At 41.7% G+C, this 17897-nt stretch overlaps 1 protein-coding gene across 2 annotated transcripts in view; it reads left to right on the top strand.

Moving 5' to 3' along the window:
• The window catches only part of pcdh15a (protocadherin-related 15a), a 194123-nt gene that overhangs the window by 164301 nt on the left and 11925 nt on the right, over positions 1–17897 (top strand). For both annotated transcript variants that reach the window (XM_047335297.1, XM_047335296.1), the window contains 7 exons: positions 3092–3219; positions 7955–8170; positions 10243–10331; positions 11273–11449; positions 13825–14043; positions 15396–15404; positions 15842–15961. In XM_047335297.1, coding sequence (XP_047191253.1) covers positions 3092–3219; positions 7955–8170; positions 10243–10331; positions 11273–11449; positions 13825–14043; positions 15396–15404; positions 15842–15961 — 958 coding nt within the window. The remainder of the gene's footprint in view (positions 1–3091; positions 3220–7954; positions 8171–10242; positions 10332–11272; positions 11450–13824; positions 14044–15395; positions 15405–15841; positions 15962–17897) is intronic.

Genomic DNA, 17897 nt, shown 5'->3' on the forward strand with positions numbered 1-17897 from the left:
TCTCCCTCCAGGAGTTCAGCGTCTTTTCTTTGTCTTTGTGGTCTGTCCGGAGTCGAGAAAGTCTAAGTTCAGACTTACTTTGCCCGTGCCTGGTCATTGCTGTGTAAAGCAGGCATCGTTCTCTGTTCCAGAAAGTAACACAAAATGTGGGATGCATCCGCCGTCAGACATGAGGGCTGGCCATCTGAGACGCACTTTGTTTGAGGCGTACTTCCGCCTTCAGACGGCAAGTCTCTGATGCTTCAGCTAGAATATTATTAGGGCTGCCTTATATCCTGTTTACTGAAAAAGTTTGGTATAATGATGGATGAAGTACCAAAAACAAATGGGTTTCATACCTTACTCTCAATCCATTTGAGCTACCAATGAATAATCAATGACCTATCCATCCTGCTTCTTTCCTCCTCGCACCGTCTGTCTCTCACATTCTAACAGCAATTACAAGTACACAATACGCGCACACACACATCACTTATCTGATAGATGTAAAGTCGAGGACTCTCTCTCTCACACACACAGAAGGAAGAGAGCTTAACTGGCATCGTCAGGCTGACAACCTCTTTTGGCAGTGTGGAGAAGCCGTTTCTTTTCCCACTTGTCTCACACGTGTTATTGTAATGCAGATCAGGGTTCCATGACAGGGAACATCTCTCCTCTCATTAACGAGTCTGTATTGAGTTTAAATTATCAGAGCATTACGGCCCTGATTTGTCAGATAGATTATCTTTGTCCCATTAGGACTCATCCACTGTATGTGCAAGGCACATGGCCAGTACATGCACACACGTACAGACTCCGATATTCTTCTGTATACGCACACATATAGACTAGATTTAATCAAACATAATTTCAAATGATAATGCACTCTAAGGCACACTCAAGCTTAATCTGCTTTTACGGCAATCCCTCCTCTTAATGGACCAGTTTCTGTGATGCATCTTTATGAGAGTGTGTGCGTGTGTGTGATTGAGAGCTTAAAAGAGGAAGGAGGGAGAGAGAGCTGTATTTATGTTTTTGTCCTGGTACTTGGAGGATGGTATAAAGCCACTTTGTACAAAGAGAGGGGGAGAGAGAGAAACTGTGTAGACCTCTCTTCCGTCCCCTGGAGTCTTCCCTCTGTGCCTCACACTGCAGCGTTTGTGCCTGTAATTCGATGTGCTGCAATTATGTTTGTCCCACGCCCCTCTCACTTTACATTTTTGTTTGCCACCTGAAGAATAATGGTCCTTGACACCGCGTAATTAATTTTTTTACCTAAACTGCAGGGCTGGGAAGTTTTTGCACTGTACATATTCATGCTACACAACGAATACTGTAGTTACAACTGTGACAAACTATGGGGAATTTGGTGCGCAGTACAAAAATACCCGTGGGCACGAGAAAGTTTTGCGCGCGCACCGCAAAGTTTCGCGTGCGCAGGAGAAAGGTTCGCGTGCGCACCAGAAAGTTTCTGGTGAAAAGTGGAAATGCCTGGGTGCTGATCATTGGTATCACACTGCCGATGCAGCCACTGTCTCTCGCCTTGCCTACTGTATCCTACCTACGTGAAAATCCAACCTGGCAAATCCAGGCTCCCTAAGAGCCATCAGTCAAAGTCCAGAGGCTCCCGGAGCGCAGAAATCGCTCCACAAGCAGCGAAGCTGCCGCTCGCGTGAGTGTAAAATGTGCGAGCGCAAAAAAAAGCCTCGGTCAGCGGAGCTGCTTTTCCCGCGTGTGAGAGAAGATCCTCTTGAGCCTCAAGCGATTTAAATCTGCGCGCAATGGTTAATATATGCGCGTGTGAAATCACATACATCGCTCGTGAGTCATTTTTTTGTGCGCTGTATTAATGACCGAATTCTTACTCCATACTCCGTACGTTTTAAACAGATGGGCTTAACATTTCAAAAGTCTAGAAGACCAGTTAATGAGCAAATGCCTAATTTTTCTTTCTCCTTCCCGATATCTTCCCCGCAGTGTTTCCCCTTATTCTTCTACTGTAACTTTTGGCTGCTTGATTATTGTCTGCCCTTCAACCTGTTATTCCCAATAATGGTCAAAACGCTTGCTGTTAAACTTTCATAGCTGTTTATTGACGGTATTGTCATTCAGCAAGTTGTGGAGACTTCTCAAAAACAATTTGTCTCAGGTAGTCCTCACTCAAAAATAATGATTAAATAAAGTATTTATTGTCATTTTTATTATTTCACAGAGCCCTAATTGATTGGTAAACAGAATGCAAATTGGCTCTGTTTTTTTCTACTTACCAGGGGAAGTGAAGTCACCAATATTCGTCAGACTTCAGTTTTTCTTAAACCTAAATATTTGTTGTAATCAAAACAAAATGAACCCCCTGATTGGTTGACTCAAAGTTCACCAAAATGGCTTCTCACACTGCTTCACGTTGTTGTGTTGTGTTAGGACTGAAGGAATAGGTTTCTCTTTCCAACATGTAATTACAAATTTTGAATAAACGAGGGATTTTTTCAAAACTCTCTCTACTTTCGGTCATAATGAAACTAAGCAAATAGCATTTTTATTTGCAGTAAGTTTCCAAATGTCAAACTTTAGGTGAATTCTACTCATCAATTTCAAAATTGGTCAGAACATCCACCCTCAGATGATAAAGATGTATTACTTGATTTTAAATTGGTGATGGCTAGCATCTTGTTAGCAAAAGCTTTGCAGTGATATACTTTCAGTGATGAATAACTTGAAAGATGCTCTGGGAAATGATTCCAAATTCTCTTTTGAAGTTTTGGACGAGTTGATGGCCGTGAAAAAATCATATTGACACAACAATTTTGGGGCTAAATTGTGCAGCATTTGATCAATGTCAGTTCGGATGACTATAGAGATGTGATGATATAATCTTTGTGGGTTTGTGTGTGTCCCAATTCTTATTTTGGGAGGGTGCAGCCCGTCCGGGTTATCGGATGCTTGAGAAGGTACATTGAAGTGGACGGACTGAAGTAAAATACTGTATGATCCTTTGTTTCACATGGAAGTGATTTTGCTTCAGATACATGCTAGATCTGTATTCATGTCTAAAGTGAATGACCTCCACTGGACCTGAGTGCATTCCAATCCTGTGCCATTTGTTTTTTTACAGCTAACACGGCCAAGGTCTTTATTGAGCTGCAGGATGAGAATGACCACCCGCCCGTCTTCACCAGGAAGCTCTACATAGGCGGCGTGACGGAGGACACCAAGATCTTCAGCTCTGTGCTCAAGATCGTGGTAAGAAAACATCTGTTCTGGTGTTTGTTTTTCGCCGGTGTGCAAGGAAACACGCCGAAACTAAAGTGCCTGATTCTGCCTCCACTTACAACAACACTCACCCTGCAGCCACGGTGGGAGAATTCATCCGATCTGCTCTCTGCGGCACAGTTTCATCTCCTCCCCTATCGCTCGCTACATCTGTCCCTCAATTTCGCTCTGCCCGCTGTCTGCCTCGTTCACAAGCAGACGGGATCAGAGCGAGGCGATCGCTGTAATTCCAGTATGTTCACAGAAGGATGGCTGGACATCCTGTCTGATATCAGCCTGCTCTGCCAAAGAGGCTTCACTTCTATACTCGCTGTGTCTATTTTCTGTATGCGTGGGTGAGTGATAGTGTTACTCAGGCTTGTGATTGTGTACAGAGCCCATTGCGAATCATCGCCCTGCAATCCCTTCCACAAATGATAGCCTTTACAATTTTTGTGATTTGTTGGTTTTGTTTGTCTAGTTTTTCATCCTTTGTAAATGAGTGCCATTTGTAAATGATGCATATAGTATTTCAATACAGGGACTTCATGTTACAATTTCCACTGGGGCTGGGGGATCATCTCATGCTTACTCTTCAAAAATGGATTGCAAGTTCCTTGGTTAATAATCACATTTGGGGCTTTTCCCCCCCAAAAAATGTCATTGCTTTTGTGCTTTAAGACTGTCTATCAGCCCAAACATCCCCGCATCATTGGAAATGGGTTCAGTTAGACTTTTCCACCACAGTAATGGCGGCAGTGCTAGAGAACTTGACATATTAGCTTATAGCAGGAAAAACCAATAATGTGAAAGTCACTTGAGGGTTGTTTTTCACTTTAATTCCCCTAGAGCACGACTCGGTGCAGGCTAACCAAGACTAAGTTGTATCTTTGATGTGATGCCACTGTGTCAATGCCAATAATCAGGACTTGCAATTAAGATGAAGGAAATTGATGGCTATCTAATCCCTAATAAGGTATAATCCGCCTTGTAGGACAGCTAGCCTATAGCTCTAACCTGATTTTCAGCTAGTGTCATCAACCTAACATTAGATGGAATAAAACTGGAAACCTAAATAGATTAATACTAAATAGCTATTTACAGTATAACTGGTACTGTACACAGACCAGTGGTCTCTGGAGCATGTTTTAGAAAAGAAGTAGGTGTAATATCTAGCGGGCAAGTACAAAGGTCATGATGGAAGATGCATAAAAACTGTTTCAGGCCTCCCGGCAAGTCTGAAAATAAGCCAAAATCCTCAAATGATAAAAAGGGGGGAAGCTGATCATATATCCCTGTCCTTATTAACAAAATAGGCCAAAATTTGTTGCTGTCTAAAAGTAATAAAGATAATAATACCTGCAGAACCTGGGGATTATGTTCACTTTATTGATGGTTTCAAATAAAACTCTGGGGCTGGTTTTTACTGCAGGAAAGGAGCTAATCCTTAATCTTAATGTTATAACTTATAAAAGCTCTTTTAGGATGCTGACAACTTCTCCTCAAGGACTTGGTGCAGAAATGTGAATCATTCTTTATTGGGTTTGACAGGTTTAAACCTGAGCTTAGCATATAGGACATTGTACTGTAGGTGAGGAGGTACAGTGCAGTCCTAATCAGCGCAAAATCAAGTTATTATGTTCTGCAACCAAGTTATCTGAATTTTTAGACCTGAAACGCGGACGGTCGTCGTTGTAACTTACTGAAATGACGAGTGATTGAGAGCCACCCAACCAGTTTTGAATCCTGTTTCTGTCGTTCCCTCAACTTGGAGTAGACACCAAAGTGTAGAATTATGGGTCTATCTTTAATCTTTAAGTGCTATCTTTAACTTTCCCCGAGGCCAAGGCGCCTTTGGAGTATGGCTAGTATGAAGTGTTGACTTAATGAGTAATGAAGCTGAGCGTCCCCGTCCTCCTGAGATAATCGATGGAGATACCATCAAACATTTGGCAAACTCGGACCCTGTGATTTAACCCCTAAAATAAAAGTAAAAAACACAACGGTTAAACAATCATCATGCTCTATTCTCTCTCCCCCACTTCCTCCTCCTCTTCTTCTCTCCCTTTTTCTCTTCTCTTCCCTATTTCTCTCCTTCCAACCCAACCAGTCGAGGCAGATGGCCACTGACCCGGAGTCGTTTTTTTTCTCGAGGTTTCTTCCTGTTAAAAGGGAGTTGTTTTCTCTCCACTGTCGCTTGCTCATTGTGCCTTGAAATAATGTATGTTATAATTTGACACTATACAAATTGAATTGAACTGAATTTAATTGCTTGTGAAGTCTAATTTCATTGGCATGGAATAGTTGATTAACAAAATCATTATCAGGGTAGAACTGTGACGTTTACAACTAAAATCTGTTGACATGAATACAACTCAACCCTGTTTGATAAGCAGTAAGTTACAGGATTCATGGAGAGTCAAAAGAGAGCCACTCTTTACTTCTCCCTTCACCCTATTAAACATAGTGAAAAGCTTTTGAAACATCAAGGAGATGCCTGAAGCTTTCAAATCTGTTTTTGTGCCTCCGAGCTGGTGACAGCCGTGGCAAAAGACATCATGTTTCGGATTGTCGGTCCGCCTTTATCATTCTCGTATATGCCTTGAAGGACTTTCTTCACATTTGGAACAAATGTTCCGGTGGACATGAGGATGACCTGATATTTTATAGGTCAAAGGTCAAGGTCACTCTGACATTATGCAGAAATACTATAAATCTATTATGTGTTATGAAGGACTTTCAATGTAAATTAACAGGATCAATATATTTTCACTTGCCGTCTTGCAGCAGGTTGCAAACAAACACCACTCAGTGAATTATTCACTGATACATAGCTGCTTTTAAAAGGTTTGTCCTACATATATGATGATGTCTTTACCTGCACTCTGTTGATTTATGCTGCCCTTTCTTTGGGAATGTGCCCCCCCCCCCCGGCAATAGCTGAAAAAAGGGAGATTGCTCCTATTTATCAGTGTCACTCTCCACAGACAAGCAAAATTGATGCCTGTGCGAGCTCATTGGCCAGTCAGAACTTGTGCCTCAGAGGTCAATGGGAGAAAAAAATGCCTATTTGCCTGCTCTGATATAAAGTGATCTAACAAGCTTCATGGAAGTTATGATCCACATAAATTATGTTATTTTTGAGGATTAAAGGGTTTTTACCCCGTCATTTTTCTTGTCCTAAAATCACCCAAAAAATCAAAAAGCCATTATAGAAATTTAATAGGTTTTCCAATCTAAAACATTTGTTACAAGGTCGCCAGCCTATCACAGGGCTGACATATAGAGACAAACAACCATTCACACCACACATTCATTCCAGCACACATCACCCTAACCTCCACATCTTTGAGCTGTGGGGGCGACAGTTTTGGAACAACTGCAATTCCATGCCGCGCTCTAAGCGATAATCAATATTTTTACAATTACAATATATCAACAATATATATGACAATAGCTAATATAAAAGGCTTCACTCATAGTAATGAAACTACACAGAATCATTACCTGAATCTGCAGCTCCACGTGACTTCCAGCTCTTTGTATAGCTGACCCACAACTCTGCTTGTTTTGGTAACTTGCGCAGGACAATCTAGCAAACAGACACGGTTACCATCTAGCTGGGGAACACAGTGGAGCACCTAATAGCAAAAAATTTAAATAATTGCAGATATTTCCCACAGGAGTTGGTAGAGACCAAATGCAGAGCTAAAAGACAGTTATTGTTGGAATATTGTAATATACAGTTGGCCTGATACATGATATATACATCCAAATGAATAATCGTGCTCCATAATTGCTGGTGGTATAAATAAGCAAAAAACAGCTTGACAGATGTATGATTGTATGATTCAGATGTATGATTCAAGCTGTCAAACATAGTTATTGCAGGTTTAAAGAAACAAAACAAATGTAGTTCGGAAACCATGCCTTATCTTTGACCTTACAGTGGGTTACTATGGGTAAAGCTGCAGTGGCATGAAACAAACCACTTCAGTTCATTCATGAGCCTCCAGCTGCAACATTCTACCCTCTTGTCAGCTTCTTTACAAGAACACCTGCACGGGGAACAAACCGAGCAAATATCACCACCAGCAGGGAGAACAGAATTCAAAAGCTCCAATCTTCCACCTTAGTTTTACTTTGCTGTGATGAAATCTACCAAACTGTCAGTGTAGCCCAACTGCAGTTTCAATGGTTGTATGATTAAATGTTATAACATTAAATTATAATTGAATGACAAGTAACAGCAAGACTGATGGAAGAGGGGAATGTATAGGGAGACTGTACGCTGAATCACACAAGGAAGAAAACCTCATCTGTTGTTTTCTGTTAAGTCTTTCAAGTGTATTGCATTGCCGGCACAATTCACTCATGTCACATGAGCCGTCAAGGCAAAATTTGTTCTGTGATATCAATAATTGGGAAGTTGCCAGAAGCGCAATCTTCTTGGAACCAAATAGCCACCAGCATGGTCCAAAGCTCAAGCAGTGGTTGGTGGATGTTGGCTCTCTTTAAATATTGAACCTGCATTCCATTGGGATCTGAATAAAATTTACTATATTTTCTCTTTTTAATATGTCCGTCTGTGCAACCATCCAGAGCCAAGTTTTGTGGGTGCCTGGGGATGTGTCCTGGTGACTCTTGCTCTTATTGCTTTCAGTACCTAGATACTGATATTTTCCTGTCGGGTCTTGTATGTGTGTGTGCTACGTGTGTGTCATAGGCCACTGACAAGGACACCGGGAATTACAGTGCCAACGCATACCGCCTGATTATCCCACCCACACAAGAGGGTCAGGACAGCTTCGTCATCGAGACCTACACGGGTATCATCAAGTCTGCCCTCATGTTTCGGAACATGCGCAGGTCATATTTCAAGTTTCAAGTTATTGCCACAGACGACTACGGGAAAGGTCTCAGTAGCAGTGCCGAAGTAGTGGTGAGTATCATTGGTTTGCTGAAGTCAATAAGATAAATATGTATTGTGTGAGTGTATCGACTGTGTGTTAACTGTTCAATATGCCACTGGTGTGCAGGTGATACCATATTGATTGCATGTTGTGTGGCCTCCACAGCAGGGAGGGAGTAGCCCTTTAAATTTTTATTTGTTTTATATAGCTATGTTTCTATCGATATATCAAATTATGCTTGCCTTAAATTACAACCACAAGCTGCACACACGTGAGAGTCAAGGACGGTCAATATCTTTTTTTCATATATACAATTTTTTTATTATGAGCCTAGATAATTATTTTGCTAACTCATTACTTTATTTCAGCCATGTATATGGTGTCAGGTTTATGTAATTTCCAATTGAGAGTTGTACAGGCAGCTGCGAGCATGAAAGAAAACATAGGGGAGGCAAAGAATGGCACCTGCGTGTATAAAACTGAGCAGCTGAACTCGTGAACTGTTTCATCCTTTCCTGACTCATTTTGCAGTTGCAACTCAAAGGCAGACCTACAGTCTTGGATGATGCATAATAAAGTGCATACGTTGGTTACTTGCATCTTGTCATGATAGCAGACAGTGTTCATCATGTTGTCAACTCATGACTGACAGTTCAGGGGTGCAGTTTGTCTGTTTTTGCATTTAAAATTGTTCAGGGCTGAGCTAGAATTTGGACCCAAAATCACAACCAGACTCAATGAAAGTTTTAACAGATTTAGTAGTCTTTCAAGCAATAGAGGGTGAGGATTGATGGTGGCGACGTTGATCAGGCAGGTGGAGAAGCAGGAGCAAGGTAATGTGAGTTCAGCAATGGTTTCGTGACTGAGTTCCAGGCTTGGGCTGAGTTCCAGGACTGCCTGCTTATATTATTATAAGTACCTGGCACTGCCTGCCTCAGAAACTGCGCAGAACGATCAGAGAAGGCAAAATCAGCTTCAGGAAAATCTCTGAACAACATCTAAACAAAGCCATAGAAGGCTGAGGGTTTAACCACAGTCAAAGCAACAACAAAGCAATCTGACGATGAGTCACAGCTTTAATGCAGGAGATACACCAACTCTGACCTTCCTCTAACGATAGCTGTCAATCAAGGTACAAGGATGCATGTGGGTGTGACCGTGTTGAAAGCAAGTGACGAATCCTAGGAGGGCCAGTGCCTCCCTTGGTTTCCACCCCAAAATGTAATGTAGGTTTCATCGGCGCGAACAGAAATGAACCTCTAGAGCAGAGTTAACCTGCGAGAGCGTGTCTGCTTTGCAGCGCTCGCAAAGCAGACACTCGTGGTTGCATGCTGGCACTTCTATACACGCAGGTGCCATTTTTAGCCTCCCCTATGTTATGTTTCACACTCACAGCTGCCTGTACAACTCTCGATTGTTGAATTGTTGCGCCAAGACTAATATCTGCGCGTGTGAAATGATATAATTTGCTCGTTTAGCATGTTTTATCGCACTCGCGAGATATGACATAAACCTGACGCCATACATGTATATTAACTCTCTACACATCACATACATTTGTCTTATTTCATGTGTGTCCGTATACTTGTCTGCTTGTGGGTCTCCCGTCTCTCTTTATGAATTTCTTTATACCAATAATTTCCCTGACTTGGCTTTGTCCCAATTTCATTGCTCATCTTCCCTGAGTGCAGCCTGAAATATGACCGGCTAACAAGACAGAAGGAGGGTCTGGAACATTACCTGGATATGAGAGAGCAGCGGGCGCTTAAACACGGTGCTCGTTAATTTTCAAGGGGAAACTTAATTTCACAGGAGCCGCTCGGGAGGTTTGGCTACAGAGCACAGAGACTGCTGTCTGTGCACTAAACTCTGGGGTCAGAATTAGAACCTGTCAAGTTTGCCGCATGGCACCAATACAATCTGGCAGGTAGAGGGTCTCATTGGGTTCACCGAAAGAAGCGTCTGAATAATTTTCCCAAACTCACAGTAGGTTATGTGAATAAATTGCTTAATCAGTCTTTATTTCTATTATCTGCTGTCTCCTTTACCCCCTGGTTCTTTTTTTCTCCTTTCTTTCCCACCTTCTGTCCTGTTCTCTCAGGTTTCCGTGGTCAACGCATTGGACATGCAAGTTGTTGTGTCCACTGTCCCTTCCACTTTAGTTGAAGAGAATAAGGAGCAGCTCATTAGGTGAGATATTCAAAAACCAAATTACCCTTTCATTAAATTAGACAAACCAATATCATTGTTGCTAGGAGTACATTTTTGTCTTAATGTTACATAAGGCAGACGCTGTGTTATGTGCGCTGGAAAATATATTGCATCCTCTTGTGCCGCTCTTTTCCTCCTATAATGTGAGGTAAACTTGTTTTAGTTGTGCTAAAACAACTATTTAGAATAAACATGTCCTTATGAAATCAATGTAACAGAAATCAACAAAAGATGCCATCGTGGATAAGCCAATAAGTCTGGCCACTGTCTATTTTTGTAGTCCAAACTAATTAATAATGAGATTGAGATGATGAGATTCATGGAGCATTTTTTGGCAGCTCTCGGGCCACAGTGTTTAGCCTCGTTAGATCATCTGAAAGGGAAATGGGTGTAAATAGTTGTTTTTCAAGGGCTTTCTGTGTCTCTCCCACACAAGCGACACTGCTGTCTAGGCGGAAAAACATACATATTAGTCATTTTAAGCTCTTTGCGGTGATGTCGTTTGACAGGTCTGCAATTTTTCACTGTGCTGGTGATGATCCAGGGCCATTTTACCTGAGTGCTCAAACTGTTTATCCTCTTTGGCAAAGGTAGACAGAAATAGGCTTTTCTTTATTGGCTGTAATTTGAGGTGTGGATTTCTCCTAGCCTGAAAAAGGATTATCATAGTTCTGCTTTGCCAAGAGCCCAGTGTGGAGAAACAAGCTGCCGCCCAATGGGACAAACATTGCCAGAGTGTAGCACTTAAGTTTGGTGGCTCTCGTATTGGTTCTGGGGACAGAGCTGCCAGAAATGGTTTGAACTAATGTGAACCTGCATCTTGGCTTATTTAAGTCTAGACATGATCTTCTAACTTTAGTATTTGCACATATATTGCTTTCTTTATACGAGTTTGACTTTTGGCTTTGTGTTCATGTCAGTATTCTGGAGCGCCACATCCAGGACCAGATTCCAGGTGCCAAAGTGATTGTGGAGGCAATTGGGCCACGTCGTCATGGCGATGGCTATGAACTGGAGGACTATAGTAAGTCGGACCTGATGGTGTACGCCATTGACCCGCTTACGAACAGGGCTATATCACGCCAGGAGCTCTTCAAGTGAGTGGATGTATTTTTATTACAAAAAAAGTCCAGTCCCCCATTTGTTTTAAATAAATGTCCTGAATGTTTCTTTTCCCTCTGACCATATTTTATGGAATAAACAATGCAGAAAAGATGTGCATTTATGTTTACATTTTATGTAAAAAAAAAAAAATCATTTTCTCGAGTCATTCTTGGATGTTTTTTGTTTTTTTTATAGTTATTTTAATAAAGTTTTGGTTAAACTTTAAAATGTCAGGCTTCATTTGATGGCATTTAATAATGAGATCTTCGAATCATTGTCCAAGTTTTGTTATAAATATACATATATTGTTATCAGAAATGTTTTACTCTCTAATATTGGTATCAACATCAGCCCCCAAAAAATCCATATCGGTCGAGCTCTAGTCCACACAGTGAGTCAGCAGTTATCTCTTCCTCAAGCTCCCCTTGGCTTCCTCTCCGACAGTGTCTCCACTTTTTCACTGCCTTTACGTTCTTTATATGACTTTGATTATCCTGCAGGGGCACCAAATCTGTCATATGTCAGAGGAAAGGGGCAGATTTAAGGGAGGAAAGGGCGGGGTGAGGTTAGGGACAGACAAAATGAGAGCGAGGCATGGGTGTATTTCAATCAGTCCATCAATCCATCATGCCAGTGCCTCAAAGGCTTTTCCAGGAGCCTGGTGATTATGTCAGAAATACATAATATTTATTTTCTGTTCGGGGACATGGAGAGAGAGGCAATTCCCATGTGTCTGTTTCTATTAGTGTGCTAAAAGAATATTTGACCACAGAGAGACAAGGACTGTTCTCTTGCCAGTACCACAGGAAGTGCTTACTAGACATTTTTTCATCCCATCAGAAGAACACTTTTCCGTGTTTCTTAGCCCTTCTGTCAAACCAATCAGACACCAATCTTAAAAAGCCAACTCCACCAGAGCATGAGTGTTGCCAGTTAAAATGAACCAGTTGTCCCCTTCACTCTGTACCAATTTTTTCTCCTGCTTTCTCGCTTATGTTCCGTCTTCATTTATGCACATCCGTGGTCGCTGCCGTGTGGCTCCTAGGAAACCTCCCCTTTTTCTTTGGAATGAGTTTGTTGCAATTTGAGAATGACATTTAGAGGAGCTTTGTGTATGTTCTAAATCTATTATCATTATATCAGTGTCCTTGATCATCAGAGGAGAGCCACAGCCTTATTTAAAGCAAAGGCTTGAGACTCCAACCATGAGCAGGGTTTCTTTAAAAGAACAGCATCCAAAAATAGAGACCGTTGCCCCGATCACAAGTGGCAATTTTTGAGCGTTAATTTGATTTTACAGTAAAAGAGGCTCCCTACGTCCCTGCAATAATAAGAATCTGCTTCCTTAGATACCGATCCTGTATGGGGAGAACCCTTTAGATTAGAGGAGAAAGGTCCTTTATGCATGCACGGCATGTCTGACAATGTTGTGGGGTAATTGCATGTTATATATCTGTGACTTTGCTGTCAGATCACAAAAGGGGGAGAGAGAAAAACAAGTGAATGGATTCTTGCATGATAGTGTCCTCATGTCACCTTGAGTACATGACTCTCCTAGATTGCCACTTATTTATTCACCTATAGAAAAACAAAAATGACAGTAATTGGATGTGGCAGTCTGCTCACTCCTTATCGAGTCAGGATGTTTGAAAGCCACTTTGTAGCAACTGGCTCTTGCTGCAACAGAAGTGAGTGGGCGGTTCGTATGCGTAATGTGCATTTTACTACAACGCTGATGCAAATTCTGCCACAGGTCTGTAACTGAACCACAGTATGAGTGTGAATCCACACATGTTGGCAGAAAGGTCACACTAATTATTTCTTTTTTTTTGTGAGTAAAATCATTTGGACTGAAAGATAAATCTCTGTGAACAGCATGCGGATGCCCAGTCGCTTTTTTCAGCACTTGAAATGTGATGGTCTAAATAACCAGATGTCACTAACCTTGAAATTATTGTCTCTTAGCAAATGAGGTTTTTAAGCAAATGCTCCATTGTTTTCTCCAGCTAGACGTTAACTGTGTCTGTCGGCCAGTTGGTGCCACGCAGGTTGTGCACAGTGGGTTTTTAGAGCTTTCTCGCTAAAAGCAGCTGCCGGCTGCCATAAAGCACACCGAATGGTGAGAGGGAACCACAACAGTAAAGTTGCAGACGAAACAACTAAACTATGAGCAAAAATTCACTGCGAAACTGTTTTCACGTTGTCACTTAATATATTGTTACTATGAAAAATATTCATTATGGAAGCTTTTTTAATAAACGGGATATTTAGGAGTTTACAAGATGAAGATAAATTACAAACTCAGTGGCTCTGTGCCGCTTGAAAACCCCTCTCCTCTCCTGTTCTCGTTATTTTTAATAAATCACAGATTTCTCGACGGGAATGTGCTCGAAATCAACAAGGAGTTCCAGCCGTACCTTGGCGAGGGCGGCCGCATCCTGGAGATCCGCTCTCCGGACATCGTGGCCAGTGTGAAAAAGGCGGCTCAGGCTGTGGGCTACACAGAGGGAGCCCTCCTGGCTCTGGCCATCATCATCATCCTGTGCTGCATCCCCGCCATCCTCATCGTCATGGTCACCTACAAACAGTGAGTGATCTCGCCGCAGTGATATCATCAGTGGCCTCTGTAATCGATTAATCATCTTTAACTGGTTGTCAGGATATTATGAGGGAAATATATTTTAATTAGGCAGAGCATTACCATGGGAGAATACGCAGTTGTAGTCAAAGGTTTGCTCCTCACACACAAATTGGGTATTCGTTGTTTGAATGTTGACCATTATTTTCTTCCTCCGCCCTTTGGCCTGTTAGAACAGAGCGGGGAAAAACACCAACAGCATTGCTGAAAAGTCTTTTGTCACGTATTTAAGATTAAGCGAGGGCACTTCTTGCTTGTTTGCTGCCTCTATTTCACTATCTCTTTGTCTCTCTCTCTGTTCAGACATGCTGACTGCGCACTCTGCTAGGCTTATCTCCCTGCTTACCCTCTATATGAAAGCAGATTAATTAACACTTATTTGTGATAAATATCTACAGCCAATTGCGACCAACACAGTGCGTCTTCCCGTTACTTAATCATCTCTGCCTGGCAGTGCTCTCTCTGTCTTTCTGGCTGTCTCTCTCTCATTCACGCATCACACACGCGCCAGAAAAAACATGACGCTTTTTGTTTAAAGCATCGTTCACATTGGCGAGGTAATTGAACTTTTAGTTGGCAGGAGTCTGGGTCTTCTCCCCGCTAATTGTTGGTATGCTGCAAGTGTTCCATAAACGGTGATGTTTGGGAAATGTTTATTCACGGCAGATGGGCTGAGTGGTTGTCCTTATGCAAATGCACAGACCAAACACAGCAGAAAGCTGTTGATGGTGACATTAGCCTAACACACAAACTGTCACAGCAGATGGCGCTTTGTTGGTGGTGACATTACTCTGGTAAAATTAAATGATTTAGGAAATCATTCTCTCATTTCAGTGTGTCAACATAATTCACTGTTGCCTAAATTTAGGGACCAAGATTTAAAATGTGAATCTGTGTATTCATGTGGAATAATTTCATTTTTTGTTGTGAATGAGTAATGGTGATATGAAGTGTGAAAGATTCACTTAAGAAAAAAGCAATGGCTGCTTTTAGATGTAGCCCCGCAGTCACTGCGTGAGGCTTGAGTGCTTCCTACTTTGCATAGAAATTGGAGAGAACACAAAGTTTTTTCTCCAGTTACTCCAGTTTAGTGTTTATTGGGCTAAATGTAGTATATTATGCAAATATCTGATGCTGTTTTAGGATTGCATGGATAATTCTCAGTATTTCACCTGACATATGCAAATATTCAATGCATCCTAACATTAAACCTGGACGACAGTATTATGTAATTATTCATGATGGTTTTTGTCGCCCTTCTCTTCCTGTCTCCCCTCTGCCACATCAAAACCTATCACCAGGTTCAAAGAGTAAGTAATAATTCCTCTTCAGGTTATACTTCATGTTGTATAAGTGCTCAGTGTCTGTGAAGATTCTCAGGGATCCAGGTTGTGTTAGTGCTGTGCGACATGACCAGAATCTTATATCCCGATATAGACGCCTCGTCACACCACTACAAGTATTTTTTTTGGCAAAAATGCCTTTTGAAAACACATGTTTAATTCATCGTTGGGACTTAAGTGGGGGGCATAAGTGATGTCTGACATCTGCTCACTTTTTCCGCAACACCGTTCTAGAAAGCAGGAGTTAATTCTTGACTACACTAAATGTGAAGGTAGCGGGGGCTGGTATTATGGGTTGTTTTTACGTACGTTTTGATTTCTTTGTCGTGTATTTTTTATTTTTTTTGTACATATGGATGAGAAACGTACATCTTTGTGACTGTAAATTTTAACACTTTGCACAGGCGACAGGCAGAGTGTGCAAAAACTGCCAGGATTCAGATGGCTTTACCACCAGGAGGGAAGGCACCTCCCGCTGGTGCTCCCAGCGCTAACCTCTATGAGGAGCTGGGCGACAGCAGCATGTGAGTCAACCCTCAACCTTTATTCTCTGTCTGCTCTCCCACCTGCTCCCACAATAGGCATGTAGTATATTGTGCTTTGCAGGTTCGTCTTTCTCTGAATTTGAATTTTCACCCTGGTGCTTTAGACATACTAGTAGCTGCGTCAATGGATCTCTCTGCTCATTGGTTCTCAAACCATGATCCACTTTCTGCCGCAGCACAGCTGGTGATTAGACTTGAACTTATGTAAGTGTTTTTTTAATTTGACTATGCGTGCATTTTTGCAAGTCCTTCTCCCAAGGTAAGAGTGTGTTTTTAAAATAACACATACTGTAGTTTACTGGAAATAGACACAAATACACAATCTGGTCTGTTCTTATTCATTGAGTTTGTGTTAAATTACTTTAAGCCTTCCTTTTTTATACCTTCTATACCTTTTATACCACTTTTTTATACCTTCACCGAATACCTCCAGAGCTTGCCTATATGTCCAGAGTGTTTTGCCAGCCACGTGATCGGTTTTCACCTTTCATGTTAAATACTACTCACAACATGCAATGTTGGCATTAGTCAATTTGTTAAAGCAATATTTTAACAACATCACAATTCCACTTCCCAAAAAAAAAAAGAAAGGAAAAAAGAAAATTGAAATTTAATGGCAAGTTGAAAAATAGCTTGTGACGGGGGACAGATGTCGACCAACTCTCAACAACAAGCAGAGCCTTTCGATTTTGTGGCGGGAGAAGAGCCCTCATGAGGATTGTGTTGTAGGGCAACATTTACTTTGGGGTTATTTTCCAGCCTGTGCTCAGAATAAGTGGAGTTTCTCCTATAAACAGTCCTATTAAAACACTTTGGAGCCCTGTGAAACGTGTGTGTAGTAAACAGTTTTCTACACAGATTGTTTGCATGACGGGATGTGCTAGTGTATGCGTGTGTGTGTGTGTGTGTGTGTGTGCGCGCGTGTGTGCATACTCCCAGATACATGCAGCAAATAAATCAGTACAGTATTACCGCTCACTATGCAGAAACATGACGTACCGTTGCGCTCCCACTTCCTCCCTGTCTTCATTTTATTTTACACCTCTGGCATTTCTGCTTTAGTCTTCTTACCATCTGTTTGTGTTTCATTCTCTTCCATCATTTCTATTCCCCTGTCTCTCTGGATTCAGTCTGCAGTAAGTAATTCCAAAACATATGAGGTCTATGAATATGATCAATATTATTCATAAAAAAAGCACGCCTCCTCGCTTAAAATAGATAGGTAGGATTTTAGTCTGTAATTAACCCTTTACGAAAATGGAACGATTTGTCTTTTGTCGTTTTCCTGAACCTCGAGTTGGTAAAGCCTGTTTTGTTAATCGGCCTTGATGAGGTGGTACCTTAGTGAAACCCTTGTGCTTCCGCGTGGTCAGGTAGTGCTCGCTTTCTTTATAGGCATCACTGTAGCTTTCTCCTCTTCACCTTTCAATTAGACAGTTGTCTCCTTTTATGCTCTGTCGCCCTGACCTTCACATCTCTTTAGTGTTGTGACTAATTGCACTCGTGCATCCACTAGATTTGGTATTATACCCTATATCTATCTGCTATCCTTATATCAAATATTGGCACATCTGCTGGCATTGAAGTCACAATACTAAGGGTCATAATCAGTAAAGATGCAGGAACAACTGATAGCACAGTTGCTTTTGCCTCACCCCTTTTGTTTGCTTCCCTCTCCCTTAAACCATCAATCTTCACTTGTTTCAAGTTTTCTTTTTTTTTCCTTTTCACCTCCACCTCACCTTACTGGGGCAGGGCTAAAAAGTCTGTCACTGAGGAGGCAAACCACCAGAGGATTTTTAGCACCTTCGGCTGTCGCGCCATTACAGCCTTTGGCAACGGAGAATTGCATGTCAACCTACCCAAGTCAGAGAGCACCGTGACCTTCCTCTCCGACTGCAACCCACTGACCACC

The sequence above is a fragment of the Scophthalmus maximus genome, chromosome 10, assembly GCF_022379125.1.
Source record: "Scophthalmus maximus strain ysfricsl-2021 chromosome 10, ASM2237912v1, whole genome shotgun sequence".
NCBI lineage: Eukaryota > Metazoa > Chordata > Actinopteri > Pleuronectiformes > Scophthalmidae > Scophthalmus > Scophthalmus maximus.